Source organism: Chenopodium album, chromosome 4, assembly GCF_948465745.1.
Source record: "Chenopodium album chromosome 4, dcCheAlbu1.1, whole genome shotgun sequence".
Classification (NCBI taxonomy): domain Eukaryota; kingdom Viridiplantae; phylum Streptophyta; class Magnoliopsida; order Caryophyllales; family Amaranthaceae; genus Chenopodium; species Chenopodium album.
This window is the reverse complement of record NC_137837.1, coordinates 2894092-2909262: the sequence shown is the minus strand read 5'-3', so window position 1 is coordinate 2909262 and position 15171 is coordinate 2894092. Positions and strand designations below refer to the sequence as shown.

General features: G+C 34.7%; 1 protein-coding gene across 1 annotated transcript; it reads left to right on the top strand.

The window, feature by feature from the left end:
- Positions 1–11419: 11419 nt before the first annotated feature.
- On the top strand, positions 11420–13900 carry LOC145627067 (L-ascorbate oxidase homolog). The gene is made up of 4 exons (XM_081679466.1): positions 11420–11673; positions 11875–12480; positions 12833–13345; positions 13600–13900. Exons 1-4 carry the CDS (start codon positions 11420–11422, stop codon positions 13898–13900), a joined length of 1674 nt encoding a protein of 557 aa, XP_081535592.1.
- The last annotated feature ends 1271 nt before the right edge of the window (positions 13901–15171 follow it).

Here is a 15171-nt window from a genome sequence, read left to right as displayed (position 1 = left end):
CCTCACATTGAATAGCTGATGAGGCAGCCCCACACTTCCCTCCCTTGCTCATAGGATTATCCTGTTCATTCCTTAAGACCGCCCAGCCAATTCTTGCCCTAGTGGACCTCTTGTCCATTGACCCATCTACTTCTACAGTGAAGCTAGCTATCAAATCCCACCTTCTCCCTTCCCAGTTGCACATAATTGAACCCTGGGGGAATGATTGGATCATCCCTGGAATGCTTAAGTTAATTAAAGAGCAAAAATGACACATTTCACGATCTTTTATCACAAATTCACGATGACATGTTCTTTTACATATGTATTTGTTTTCTTTTACGTATGAAGTTGATTTATAGTTATTAGGAAGCATAAAATTTGAGGAGATAAAATTTGTTGTATGCAAGTATACAATACAGTACACACACTATTTGTTTTTCAGGTGTATAGAGTCACGAATAGTGTTATGTAAACATGTAGTTTCTCCACATAATTTGTTGTATATCAATATGTATGTAGTCTATAAAATTACAAACTCCAAATGTTTTTTTTTTTTTTTTTTTTTTTTTTTTTTTTTTTTTTTTTTGTTGTTGTTGTTGTTGTTTTGGAATAAACCACTCTTTATTTATTTATTCACTTCTCTAATCAATTTGTTTGTCTTTGAACGATAAAATCTCTCTCTTTCTCTCATCTTCTATTGTAATATAATAAAGGTTACAAAATTGATAGCTTACAATATATATACATCACTCGAAATAAAAATTGTAACACAAACTTTTATATGTGGCTGGCCACACCGTGTGACCAGCCACAATTTTTTTATATTTTTTTATTTTAAATAATAAAATTTCTATCTCTCCTCTCTCCTCATCTTCTCTTTCAAACTTTCTATCTCTAACCGTCGTCTTTCGCCGGAGCACTGATTTTCGCCGTCGTCGTCTTCTTGTTCGTCGTTGTCGAAGGTTCTCGAAGCTCCAAACCAACCCAGATCTAAATCACCATATTCGTGTTTATCATTGTTGAAGGTCCTCAAAGCTCCAAACCAACCCATCGATAATAGCATTGGTTTGACCAATTATTTACAGTAACATTGTGAAATAATTTAGTCCATTTCTATATTTGTATTTTTTGGTGGTAGGCACATTAAATTTCGTTTAAAAGCATTGATTTATAGTTACCCAGATTTGATTGTCGTCGTTGATTTCAAATTCAGAAACTTGTCTGATCCTTTTCTTTTTTAATTATTTGGTTATTATTTATTAAGTTAGTTTCTTTTGGTAATTTTGGTTGGAATGGGTGGTGGTTGATTGTTGTGGTACTTGGAATTGGTGGTTTCGTGGCGGCTTTAGCAGTGGAATTCATGGTTAGGTTAGGGGTTACTAGATTCGGCCAGGGGTTACTAGATCCGGTTAGGGGTTACTAGGTCAGGGGTTACTAGGTCAGATATGGGTTACTTTAGGGGTTACTAGATCCGGTTAGGGGTTACTAGGTCAGATATGGGGTACTTTAGGGGTTACTAGAGGGGTTACATCGGGGGTTACTAGACAGGGGTTAATTCAGGGGTTGCTTCAGGGGTTACTTTAGGGGTTATTTCGGGGGTTACTAGACAGGGGTTACTTCAAGGGTTACTAGAGGGGTTACTTCAGGGATTACTTCGAGGGTTACTAGTAGGGGTTACTAGAGGGGTTACTTCAGGGGGTTACTAATGTGGCACCTTGCCACACCGTGCGGCTGGCCACACCAGAAACGCACTGAAATTGTAATTACTGAAAAGTAGGATTCAAACCAAAACCTCCAAAATTTCTCAAAAAGCGTGGATATTAGCCTTCAATTTTTGAATTTTTCGTCTTTTTTTCGCCAGTAAAAAAAATTCCCGAAATGTTTACCATGGTTCCTAATACCCTCCGGGAGTCCAATTGGGTAGGTGGGACCATCCAATTTGCCTTTAAACGGCTAATTTACCAGTTTACATCTTGCACCGATTTCATTAACTAAACCCTACCACGAACATTTATGACAACATATAATGATCATATATGGTTCCAAAGGCATTATATGACCCCGAAAATTATCACCTAAAATCTTAAGCCTTTTCGACACCGGGCCCCGAAACCTCCAAAATTTCTCAAAAAGGCGTGGATATTAGCCTTTAGTTTCGGAATTTTTTGGACTTTTTTTCGCCTGAAAATAAAAATTGCCAAATTTTTTACCATAATATCTAATACCCTTCGGTAGTCCAATTGGGAGGGTGGAACCATCCAATTTGCCTTTAAACGACCAAATTACCGGCTTACAACTTACACCGATTTCATTAACTCAAGCCTAGCTACCACGAACATTTATGACAACAAATAATGATCATATATGGTTCCAAACGACATTATATGACCCGATATGTATTCCCTAAAATCTCAAGTCTTTTCGACACCGGGTCCCGAAACCTCAAAAATTTCTCAAAAAACGTGGATAGCCTTCAATGTTGGAAATTTTTGACTTTTTTTTCGCCTGGAAATTAAAATTGCTGAAATATTTACCATAGTCCTTAATATCCTCCGGAAGTCCAATTGGTTGTGTGGAACTATCAAATTTGCCTTTTAACCACCAATTTACCGGTTTACATATTGCACTGATTTTATTAACTCAAGCCTACCACGAAAATTTATGACAACATATAATGGTTATTTATGGTTTCAAACGGCATTATATGACCCCGAGATATATCCCCTAAAATCTCATTTCTTTTCGAAACCGAGCCCCGAATCCTTCGAAATTTCTCAAAAAGCGTGGATATTAGCCTTTAATTTTGGAATTTTTTGAATTCATTTTGCCCGGAAATAAAAATTGCCGAAATGTTTACCATGACCCCTAATACCCTCCGGGAGTCCAATTGGGTGGGTGGAACCATCCAATTTGCCTTTAAACATATAATTTACCGGTTTACAACTTGCACCGATTTCATTAACTCAAGCCTACCACGAGCATTTATGATAACAAATAATGATCACGTATAGTTCCAAACGACATTAAATGACCCAGAGATGTATCTCCTAAAATCTCAAGGCTTTTCGACATCGGACCCCGAAAGCTCCAAAATTTATCAAAAAGCGTGGATATTAGCGTTAAATTTTGGAAATTTTAAACTTATTTTCGCCCAAAAATAAAAATTGTTGAAATGTTTACCATGGTCCCTAATACCCTGGGGAGTCCAATCGGGTGGGTTGAACTATCTGATTTGCCTTTAAACGATCAATTTACCGGTTTACAAGTTGCACTAATTTCATTAACTCAAGCCTACCGCGAACATTTATGACAACATATAATGATTATAAATGGTTCCAAAAGGAATTATATGACCCCGATGTGTATCTCCTAGAATTTCAAGAATTTTCGACACCAGTACTGGAACCACCAAAATTTCGCAAAATGCGTGGATTTAATTTTGGAAATTTTTTACTTTTCTTCACCCGGAAATAAAAAATGCTGAAATGTTTACCATATTCCCTAATACCCTTCGAGAGTCCAATTAGATTGGTGGAACCATCCTATTTGCCTTTAAACGACCAATTTATTACCGGTTTACAACTTGCAGCGATTTCATTAACTCAAGCATACCACGAACATTTATGACAACAAATAATGATCATATATGGTTCCAAATGACATTATATGACCCCAAGATGTATTCCCTAAAATTTCAAGATTTTTCATCACCGGGCCCCCGAAACCTCCAAAATTTCTCAAAAAGCATGGATAATTAGACGTCAATTTTGGAATTTTTTTTTTACTTTTTTTAGCCTGAAAAATAAAAATTACCGAAATGTTTACCATGGTCCCTAATACCCTTCGGGAGTCCAATTAGGTGGGTGGAACCATCCAATTTGCCTATAAACGACCAATATAATTTATCAATTTACAAGTTGCACTGATTTCATTAAATCAAGCCTACCACGAACATTTATGACAATATTTAATAATCATATATGGTTCTAAACGGCATTATATGATCACCCCGAGATGTATCCCCTAAAATCTTAAGGCTTTAGACACCGGGTCCCGAAACCTCCAAAATTACTCAAAAAGCGTGGATATTAGCCTTCAATTTTGGAATTTTTTGACTTAATTTCGCCCAGAAATAAAAATTTTCGAAATGTTTACCATGGTCCCTAATACCCTCCGTTCGTCCAATTGGCTGGGTTAAACTATCCAATTTGCCTTTAAACGGCCAATTTATCAGTTTACAACTTGCACCAATTTCATTAACTCAAGCCTACTATACGAACATTTATAACAACATATAATGATCATATATGGTTCCAAACGGAATTATATGACCCCGAGATGAATCCCGTAAAATATCAAGACTTTTCTACACCGATCCCAGAAACCTTCGAAATTCCTTAAAAAAAACGTGGATATTAGCCTTCAATTTCGAAATTTTTTTGACTTATTTTCGTCCGAAAATAAAAATTTCCAAAATGTTTACCATGATCCCTAATACCCTCTAGGAGTCCAATTTGGTGGGTGGAACCATCCAATTTGTCTTTAAACGACCAATTTACCGGTTTACAACTTGCACCAATTTCATTAACTCAAGCTTACCACAAACATTTATGACAACAAATAATGATTACACATGGTTCCATACGACATTATATGACCCTGAGATGTATCCCTTAAAATTTCAAGACCTTTCGACACTGGGCTCTGAAACCTCCAAAATTTCTCAAAAAGCGTGGATATTAGTCTTCAATTTTGAAATTTTTTGACTTTCTTTCGCCCGGAATTAAAAATTTCCGAAATGTTTACCATGGTCCCTAATACCTTCCGGGGGTCCAATTGGGTGGATAGAACCATCCAATTGTCCTTTAAACGACCAATTTAATTACCGGTTTACAACTTGCACCGATTTCATTAATTCAAGCCTACCACAAACATTTATGACAATAAATAATGATAATATATGGTTCCAAACGGCATTATATGACCCTTAAATGTATCCCATATAATTTCAAGACTTTTCGACACAGGGCCCTTAAACCTCCAAAATTTCTCAAAAAACGTGGATATTAGCCTTCAATATTGGATTTTTTTGACTTTTTTTCGCCTGAAAATAAAAATTGCCGAAACGTTTATCATGGTCCCTAATACCCTCCGAGAGTCCAATTGGGTGGATGGAACCATCCAATTTGCCTTTAAACGTCCAGTTTGCCGATTTACAACTTAGTTCGATTTCATTAATTCAAGCCTACCACAAACATTTATGACAACATATAATGATTATATACGATTCCAAACGGCATTATATGACCCTTAGATGTATCCCTTAATTTTTCGAGCCTTTTTGACACTGGACCTCGAAACCTTCGAAATTTCTTAAAAAGCGTGGATATTAGCCTTCAATTTTGGAATTTTCGACTTTTTTTCGCCTGAAAATAAAAATTGCCGAAATGTTTACCATGGTCATTAATATCCTCCGGGAGTCCAATTGGGTGGGTGGAACCATCCAATTATCCTTTAAACGGCCAATTTACCGATTTTCAATTTGCACCGTTTTCTTTAACTCAAGCCTACCACGAACATTTATGACAACATATAATGATCATATACGGTTCCAAACGTCATAATATGACCCCGAGATGTATTCCTTAAAATCTCAAGGCTTTTGACACCGTGCCCCGAAACCTCAAAAACTTCTCAAAAAGCGTGGATATAACCTTCAATTTTGGAATTTTTTTGACTTTTTTCGCCTGGAAATTTAAAATTGCCGAAATGTTTACCATAATCCCTTATACTGTTTGGGAGTTCCATTGGGTGGGTGGAACCATCCAATTTGCATTTAAACGATCAATTTACCAGTTTACAACTTGCACCGATTTCATCAACTCAAGATTACCACGAACATTTATGACAACAAATAATGATTACATATGGTTCCATACGAAATTATATGACCCCGAGATGTATCCCTTAAAATTTCAAGACTTTTCAACACTGGGCTCTGAAACCTCCAAAATTTCTCAAAAAGCGTTGATATTAGTCTTCAATTTTGGATTTTTTCGACTTTCTTTCGTCCGGAATTAAAAATTGCCTAAATGTTTAACATGGTCCCTAATACCTTCCGGGGGTCTAATTGGGTGGGTGGAACCATCCAATTTTCCTTTAAACGACCAATTTACCGGTTTACAACTTGCACCGATTTCATTAATTCGCCTACCACGAACATTTATGACAACAAATATGATCATATATGGTTTCAAACGGCATTATATGACCCCGAGATGTATCCCATAGAATTTAAACACTTTTCGACACCGGGCCCTGAAATCTCTAAAATTTCTCAAAAAACGTGGATATTAGCCTTCAATTTTGGATTTTTTTTTTACTTTTTTTCGCCCGAAAAAAAAAATTGCTGAATTTTTTACCATGGTCCCTAATACCCTCTGGTAGTCCAATTGGGTTTTCGGAACCAGTCAATTTGCTTTTAAACGGCTAATTTGTCGGTTTACAACTTGCACCGATTTACCGGTTTACAACGTCCATTTAATTAACTTGCAACGAACCCGACTTGAACCGAAATTGACCCAAACTCGTTTTAACCCATCTAATCCTTAATTTAACTCGACTTGTTACTAACATGACCTGAATTCAACTCGACCCGTTCCTAACTCGACCCGAATTTAACCCAACCTGTTACAAACCCAACCCAAAATCAACCCGACTTGTTATTGAACTGACCTAAATTCAACCCGACTTGTTATTAACTCGACCCAAATTTTGCCAGACATATTACTTACCCGAACCAAAAATTCAACCCGATATGTTACTAACTCGACTCGAAATTAACACTACTTGTTATTGACCCGACCTAAATTCAACCCAAATTGTTTCTGACCCGATTTCAAATCACCTTAAATGCAATTTAGACCACCTTATTATTGTTGATCAAAGAATTTTGTCTAGGGAGACCAAGTCGGTCCAGGCCAGCAAAAGAAAGGAACATCATCCTCAAATTTAAGAGTTAAATATAGTATATATTTGTTGTATGATCAAAGGAGTTAATTATCTTCCTAAATTATAAACTATAGTTCCCTAATATATTGTCATATACATTATAGTCAAAGGAAATAATTAGCTTGATAAAAATGATAATTATCTATTTATAGTTAGTTGAACCCGAAAATGATCTGACTTGGAAATGACCCGACCTGATTGTAATTAACCTGTAAATTATTGACTTGAACATAATCCAACTTGAATTTGAGAATGACCCGACTTGGAAATGACCCAACCTGATTATAGCCCGCAAATTATTGATTTGAACCGAACCCGACTTGAATCCGAGAATGACCCGACTTGAAAATGACCCGACTTGATTATAATCTGTAAATTATTGACTTAGACCAAACCCGACTCAAATCCGAGAATGACCTGACCTGATTCTAACCCGCAAATTATTGACTTGAATAGAACCTGACTCGAACCCGAGAATTATCCTAACCCGTTTTAACCCGTGAAAACCCGAATTAAACTCGACCTATTGTTCACGCGACCCGAATGTAACCCGAACTGTTATTAATCCGACCTAAACCCGACTCAAACCCGATAAGAATTATGACCCGACGTGACTCGACTCAAACATGACCCAACCCAAACCCGACCCGCATATGTTATGGAATTAATTCGAATTGACCCGACCCAAGTTGACCTGACCCACTCTTACCCGACCCAAACTCGACTTGTTTACCCGAATTGATAGCTCTAAATTCAATCCTAATTGTAATTAGCCTCAATCAAACGAAGAAATAAACACTTTCATTGACTCAAAATATTAATGAAGAAGTTTTGTAAATCTAAGCCGTCAACTCAGTTAAGCACCATTTGATATTCGTAAACTTCTCAATATATTGAAAACTTGGGACCTGGTCCGATTAACTGAAATGAACTGAACTAAACTGAACTAAATATTTTATGAGAAAAGGAAATTAAGAACTGAACTGAATTGAACTTATTGGAGCTTAGCTGAACTGAAAATAATCTTAAAAGAACAAACCCTTAAAACTTTATGCACGTCAAAAACTAGGGAGATAATAAATACTTGTAGATAGGTGAATGTGAGACCCAACTGGAAAAAATAATGTACAAAATAAAGCAAGTAAATTGCGACACCAAAAAAAAAAAAAAAAAAAAAAAATTAATTTATTGGGTGAAGACTACTAATCTCAAACAAGACACTAAGGAAATATAGGTAACTAGTTAAAATATTTAACAATTCACAAATTTTTGTATGTGGCTGGCCACACGGTGTGGCCAGCCACAATTTTTATTTATTTATTTTTTTTTTAAATACCACAACTCTTCTTTCTCCTTTTTTTTTTCTTAGCTTCTTCTCCAAGCCAAATCACACATCACCAACAACCATATCTCTACTCCACCCATTTTCTCTCTCCTCTTTTCTTAGCTTCTTCTTCAAGCCAAACCACACATCACCAACAACCATATCTCTACTCTACCCATTTTCTCTCTCCTCTTTGCTAAATTGCTACAATTAAAGCCCGAAATTGTAGAAATTGGGTGTCAAATTGTTGTGAAAAATTGTGATTAATTATCCTTAAGATCATGAACAACATTTGAAGTAGTGAAATCGATGAGAACCAAAGAAATTTGAGCTCATTTTCTTCGTGGAATCTCAAATCGAACATTCTACGTCAAAAATTGTAGGGTGTTACTAGTTTGGCCAGGGGTTACTTGTAGGGTGTTACTGGTTTGGTCAGGGGTTACATGTAGGGTGTTACTGGTTTGGTCAGGGGTTACTTGTAGGGTGTTACTGGTTTTGGTCAAGGGATACTTGTAGGGTGTTACTGGTTTTGGTCAGGGGTTGGGTTACTTGTAGGGTGTTACTGGTTTGGTTAGGGGTTACTTGTAGGGTGTTACTGGTTTTGGTCAAGGGTTACTTGTAGGGTGTTACTGGTTTGGTCAGGGGTTACTTGTAGGGTGTTACTTGTTTTGGTCGGGGGTTACTTGTAGGGTGTTACTGGTTTTGGTCGGGGGTTACTTGTAGGGTGTTATTGGTTTGGTATGGGGCCTACAAGCAACCCTTTTGTTTTTTTTTAAACCAACCTACAAGCAACCCTTGAATAAGTAACAAGTAACCATTGAATAAGTAATTCATACAAGTAACCTTTGAAGTAACTCATACAAGTAACCCTTGAATTAACCCATAAAAGTAACCCCTAAAAATAAAATAAAAATAAAAATAAAAATAAAAAAAATTACCCTTGAAAAAAAAATATAAGTAACTCATGAAAAAAAAAAAATACAAGTAACCCTTGAATAACTAATCCATACAATTAACCCCTGAAAAAAAAAATACAAGTAACTCCTGAAAAAAATATACAAGTAACCCCTGGAAAAAAAAATACAAGTAACTCCTAAAAAAAAATACAAGTAACTCCTGAAAAAAAAAATACAAGTAACCCCCGAAAAAAAAAATACAAGTAACTCCTGAAAAAAAAAATACAAGTAACTCCTGAAAAAAATAAAATTACAAGTAACCCTTGAAAAAAAATACAAGTAACTCCTGAAAATACAAGTAACCCTGACAAAACCAGTAACCCCGTTATGCGAGAGAACAGTAACCCCGTTATACGCGCGTCAGAATCCGTTATTTTTACTGACTTGGCAGCAGGTCACACGGTGTGGCCTGCTGCACCAAAAAAGCTCTGTTAACAATTATATCCAAAAAAAATTATGGTATCCGAATATATGTACTACTTATTTATGCTAATTTTTATAACAAAAATTATTTAATGTAAAATATTTACATATTAAAATATTTCCTTTAAGTTAGTATGGAAAAAATATTAATCGCTAACGTGGAAGGTGAATATTTTATAGGCTATAAATACTTTTCATGAAAGATCGACCAAATAAAAGAGGAAAGATAAGTTGGAGGGAAATTTTTTAACCAGTGGATGACATGTGTCATCACTGGTTTCGCTTTTAGTATTAATTAATAGGTTAAGTCCCGTGTCATGCACGGTCATAACTAAATTTTACAACAAATAAATTACAAATAATAGTGTAATTCAACATTAATTTATCTAAAAAAAATTATTTGTAACAAAATAACTTGAATTTTAGTTTATACCAATACCAAATATTGAAATACGTAAAGGTTGTTGAATTGGATTGTATAACAAAAAATATAATAATAGAAATTTAGAATCTATAAGGTTTTATGTAATAAAATTAAAATATTAGCTTAGGTTTGTACCCATATGCGAATTATTTGATTTCATTTTACTTTAGAATAATCAATATTTCGTAATCAATTTTTTAAATATATTTTTAGTGAGTAATAGGAGTTTTTATTTTTTTTTAGTAATCAAATATAAATATTAGACTAATTAGATTAAATTTTCCAATATATGTTATGTATACTATAATAGAATGATTTTGTTCTCATAAATGTTATATAATTTTAAGATTTATATAAAGTATGCTACCAAATGATATTTTTTTTAATTAAAATAAATTTTATTGTCAAATAATGAAAGTTGGAGAAAAAAAAATTGATATTGACAATATTATAATAATATTGGAAATTAATATATTACAATACCTTATTTTAAATCTATCTTAGTATTTATGTAACTAAAAGTTTCCTAGTATATAAAATATATGTACAAAAAATTGAGTATAATGGGATTAAATATATTGTTAAATTGGAAATAACTATTATTGTAGGTTATAAAATGAATGCCATTAAAATATCGAAAAAAAGGCGGGAAAATTTTTAACTAGGAAATGACAATTGTCATTCCAGGTTTCGCCTTTAGTATAGGTTTATAGATAGATTAATAATTAATAATTTATTGATGATTTATTGATTGATGATTGATTGATTATATTACATACTTGTATATCTAATCGGAGTGATTACTACTTAGTACTCCGTATTATTTATATGTTAATGATTTCACACAATTTGCAAATACTTCTTATGATACATAAATAACATAATGGTTATTTATAAGTTTTTGGTCAAATTAATTTTAATTTGAGTTTTTCGTCAAATTTTAATTTTATCTATGATAGATTACATGATAATTTCATGTAAACTCGGTTGTAATTTTACAGACTAATACAGTTTTAGACAACTATAGAAATTCTATGATTATTAATGGACAGATTAAAAGTTTGAAAAACCCCAAAATAGAAGAAACATTGGAAGGGAGAACGTAATATTAGGAACATTACTAAATGAAATGCATGGAGTTAAAAACAGACATTATCAAGTTAACGAATATCTTGTTGTCATCACTAATCAAATTACCATTTTTCATATTTATAAATAAGTCAACAATCGAACAAGATTAATTAAAATTCAACATTATTATCCTAGAGTGATCATCTAGATCTCTCGAAATTTTTAAAGATGGGTAAAATAGCGATAATTTTCTCATCTTTACCATTTCTATTATGTTCGATATTAATGGTAGCACAAGCTGAGGATCCATACTTGTACTTCGATTGGAAGGTTACGTATGGTACGCTTTCTCCCCTAGGCGTTCCTCAACAAGTTATTCTTATTAATGGCCAATTTCCAGGACCGAACTTAAATACCACCACCAACAACAACATCGTTGTCAATGTTTTTAATCAACTCGACGAGCCATTGTTGTTTACATGGTGTGTATCTTCTTTAATTTGGTTCAATTTTCTTTTGTATGTAATTTCATCTTAGCACGTCGCTGATTCCCTTCAACCTAATTAAATCTAAAATTGATCAAATATGACTCGAATTGATTTAAGTTTAATTTGGCCAGCCTAAGCACTGAATTAAATAATTTTCTAAGTAACATGTATGTTTCTCCTTTGAAATTATTATAGGGCTGGGATCCAACAAAGAAAGAACTCATGGCAAGACGGTACACCAGGTACAATGTGCCCTATCCAACCGGGCACAAACTACACGTATCGATTCCAAGTGAAAGATCAAATTGGTTCCTACTACTACTACCCAACCACCGGCTTCCTAAAGGCAGCCGGTGGGTATGGTGGGCTAAGAGTAAACAGCCGTCTTCTCATCCCAGTTCCTTATGCTGATCCCGAGGATGACTACACAGTACTAATTGGCGATTGGTACAAACAAAGCCACAAAGCTCTTAGAAAGACCTTGGATCAAGGTAAGTCTATAGGCAGGCCAGACGGTGTCCTTATAAATGGGAAGCAAGGCAAGGTGGGTGACGAAAAAGAGGAGCCTCTCTTCACAATGAAGCCAGGAAAAACATACAAATATAGGATTTGCAATGTAGGGTTGAAGAATTCCCTTAACTTTAGAATTCAAGGTCACAAAATGAAGCTTATTGAATTAGAGGGATCACACACGGTTCAAAACGAGTATGACTCTCTCGATGTTCATCTAGGCCAATGTTTCGGTGTTCTTGTAACTGCTAACCAAGACCCCAAGGACTACTACATGGTTGCATCCGTCAGGTAAACTAATAATTACCATTATTAAGATAAATTTTGGACCGCGCTAGGTATAAGAGTCACATTCATTCAACCTTACATTTACATACAATATGTTATAGTTCAAAGGTTGTTTGCATAAACCCTTGATTTATCTATATACACAACTAATTTTGGTAACACGATAAATAAGAAGTGTATAGTGTATAATACGAAGTAGTCCTTCATATTATACGTGCCATAAATTATGGAACAGAAGATTTTGAGTCCGAAATTTAATACATATATGTAACAAGTAACATTGTGGGGGTACATAACAGGATTTCACATGCATAAAAATCTTAATATCTACACTTGTGTCTTTCTTTGTCCCTAGGTTTACTAAGTACCACCTCCAAGCCACGGGAAAAATCCGATACACCAACGGTAAAGGTCCGGCTTCCAACGCCCTACCGGAGGCACCCACCGGCTGGGCTTGGTCCTTGAACCAATTCCGGTCCTTCAGGTGGAACCTAACCGCGAGTGCAGCTAGGCCCAACCCTCAAGGATCATTTCATTATGGTCAAATTAACATTACTCGTACAGTTAAGCTCGCAACCACGGCCAACACTATCGATGGCAAACTTCGATATGCTGTCAACGGCGTATCCCACATTGATACCGTGACACCCTTGAAGCTGGCGGAGTACTACGAAGCCGCTGATAAGGTGTTTAAGTATGATAACATTGGCGACGATCCACCAGCAAATGTTGACCAACTTGACAAGATTACCCTTGCACCAATTGTGCTCAACTTCAAACATAGGGACTTTATCGAGGTCATCTTTGAGAATCATGAGAAGAGTGTTCAGACCTTTCACTTGGCTGGATATTCCTTTTTCCCTGTCGCGTAAGTTTTCATATCACATACTTCCTCCGTCTCATAATACACTGCATTAAAAGTGCATGCATGCACAAACATATTTTAAAAATCTTCTCTTAAAATGACTTGTATTCATTACATGTATTATATTCTTAAAAGTTCGACTCACTTTTTTTTCCATGCATCTCTGCATGTGCCATGTGGTATTGCATTATATTTTTACGAGTATTTTCTATCAGTAAATAATAGACAATGACGCTATATTATTGAAATGATAACAGGATTGAAGTAGGAACATGGACTCCAGAGAAAAGGAAGAACTACAACTTATTGGATGCAGTAAGCAAGTACAACATACAAGTATACCCAAAATCATGGGCAGCAATATTGTTGACATTCGACAACGTAGGGATGTGGAACGTAAGGAACGAGTGTATGGAGAGGGCGTACTTAGGGCAACAACTCTACATTAGTGTTCCTACACCCGAACGTGTACTCAGGGATGAATACAACATCCCTGATAATGCTGTTCTTTGTGGCATTGTCAAAAATATGCCTAAGCCTAAACCCTACACGCCATAAACCTCTACTTAATTCGTTTTAATCTCATTCAGTCAATCTTTTGTAGAAATTGTTTTTCCTGTTACAGTAACACCAACTAACGTACATGATGACAGTACATACTCTCTTTCACATTGCTGTCTAATTTTGGAAACGAAGGTTTAGGTGACACTAAATCATAATCGAACAATGTTACCGTGAGGATAAAAAAATTTCTAAATCTTTTGTATCGATTTTAATTTTTTCTAATTCGAAGATAGTAATATAGTTAGATCGATTAACATGGGAGGTGCAATGGTACAAATAAGTCCGGAAAAGGTTGTTAGAAGGGTTTAAAGAAGAAGATATAATGAAGAATAAGTGAGGGTGAGAGGCAGCATAATCATCTTCTTGTATTTCTTGAGTTGATTATGCATTTATTTGTATCATTCCTTCCCAAAAAAATGCATGTACTCCGTAATTAAAAGTAGATATTTACTTTGCATATCTTTCATTCTTTCTCTTGATTATCATCAATACTGTGCAACTTAATTTTGTAACTATCCTTTTGTAACTAAGAGATGTATAATAATTTCGATCTTTAGCTCGATTATATATATTTGAGACTCCTCATTCAAGTTTGTCTTACATTCAAACGTGTTATTTGTTTGGATTTAATACTCTAATAAGAGGATCAAAGTTTAGTGTTGGAACTTTCGATTATTGTTCAAAAAAACATAAACGCAAACAAGTAAAACTCGAGTTGTTATGGCTTGAATTAATAATAGGACACTCAATCAAGACTACTAGTCCTATATTGTTACTTCAAGCCACAACTCGAGTTCGGCTATAAGCTCAAATTCCCTATAAATGTGCCCTCAAACTACTATTAAACCTTCTCTTTTAACAGCTTAACTCGAAGCCTAAATACATATAATAAAGATGTACTAAAACTTTACTCCGAATCTTAAATTTCACACACTCAAAATTAATCATATAGCTCTAGAATGCAAAAATTCGAGAATGATTAGCGTAAGAACTAACTAGGATCATATGGAACCAAACTTATGCAATGCAAATATCACTTTAATTACTCAGATGCCTTGTACAAACTAGACTTTATGCTGCTTTCATAGACCATTTCCGCCACTATATTTTATGTTATACTTAGTATGAATTTTAGTTATGACCACTACTTTCTCATCACTCGTCCTTGTAGCTCTCTAAACACCAAAAAAAAAAAAAAAACAAAAACAAAAACAAAAAAAAAAAAAAAAAAAAAAAAACAAATTTATTAAAACAGTAAGATTATG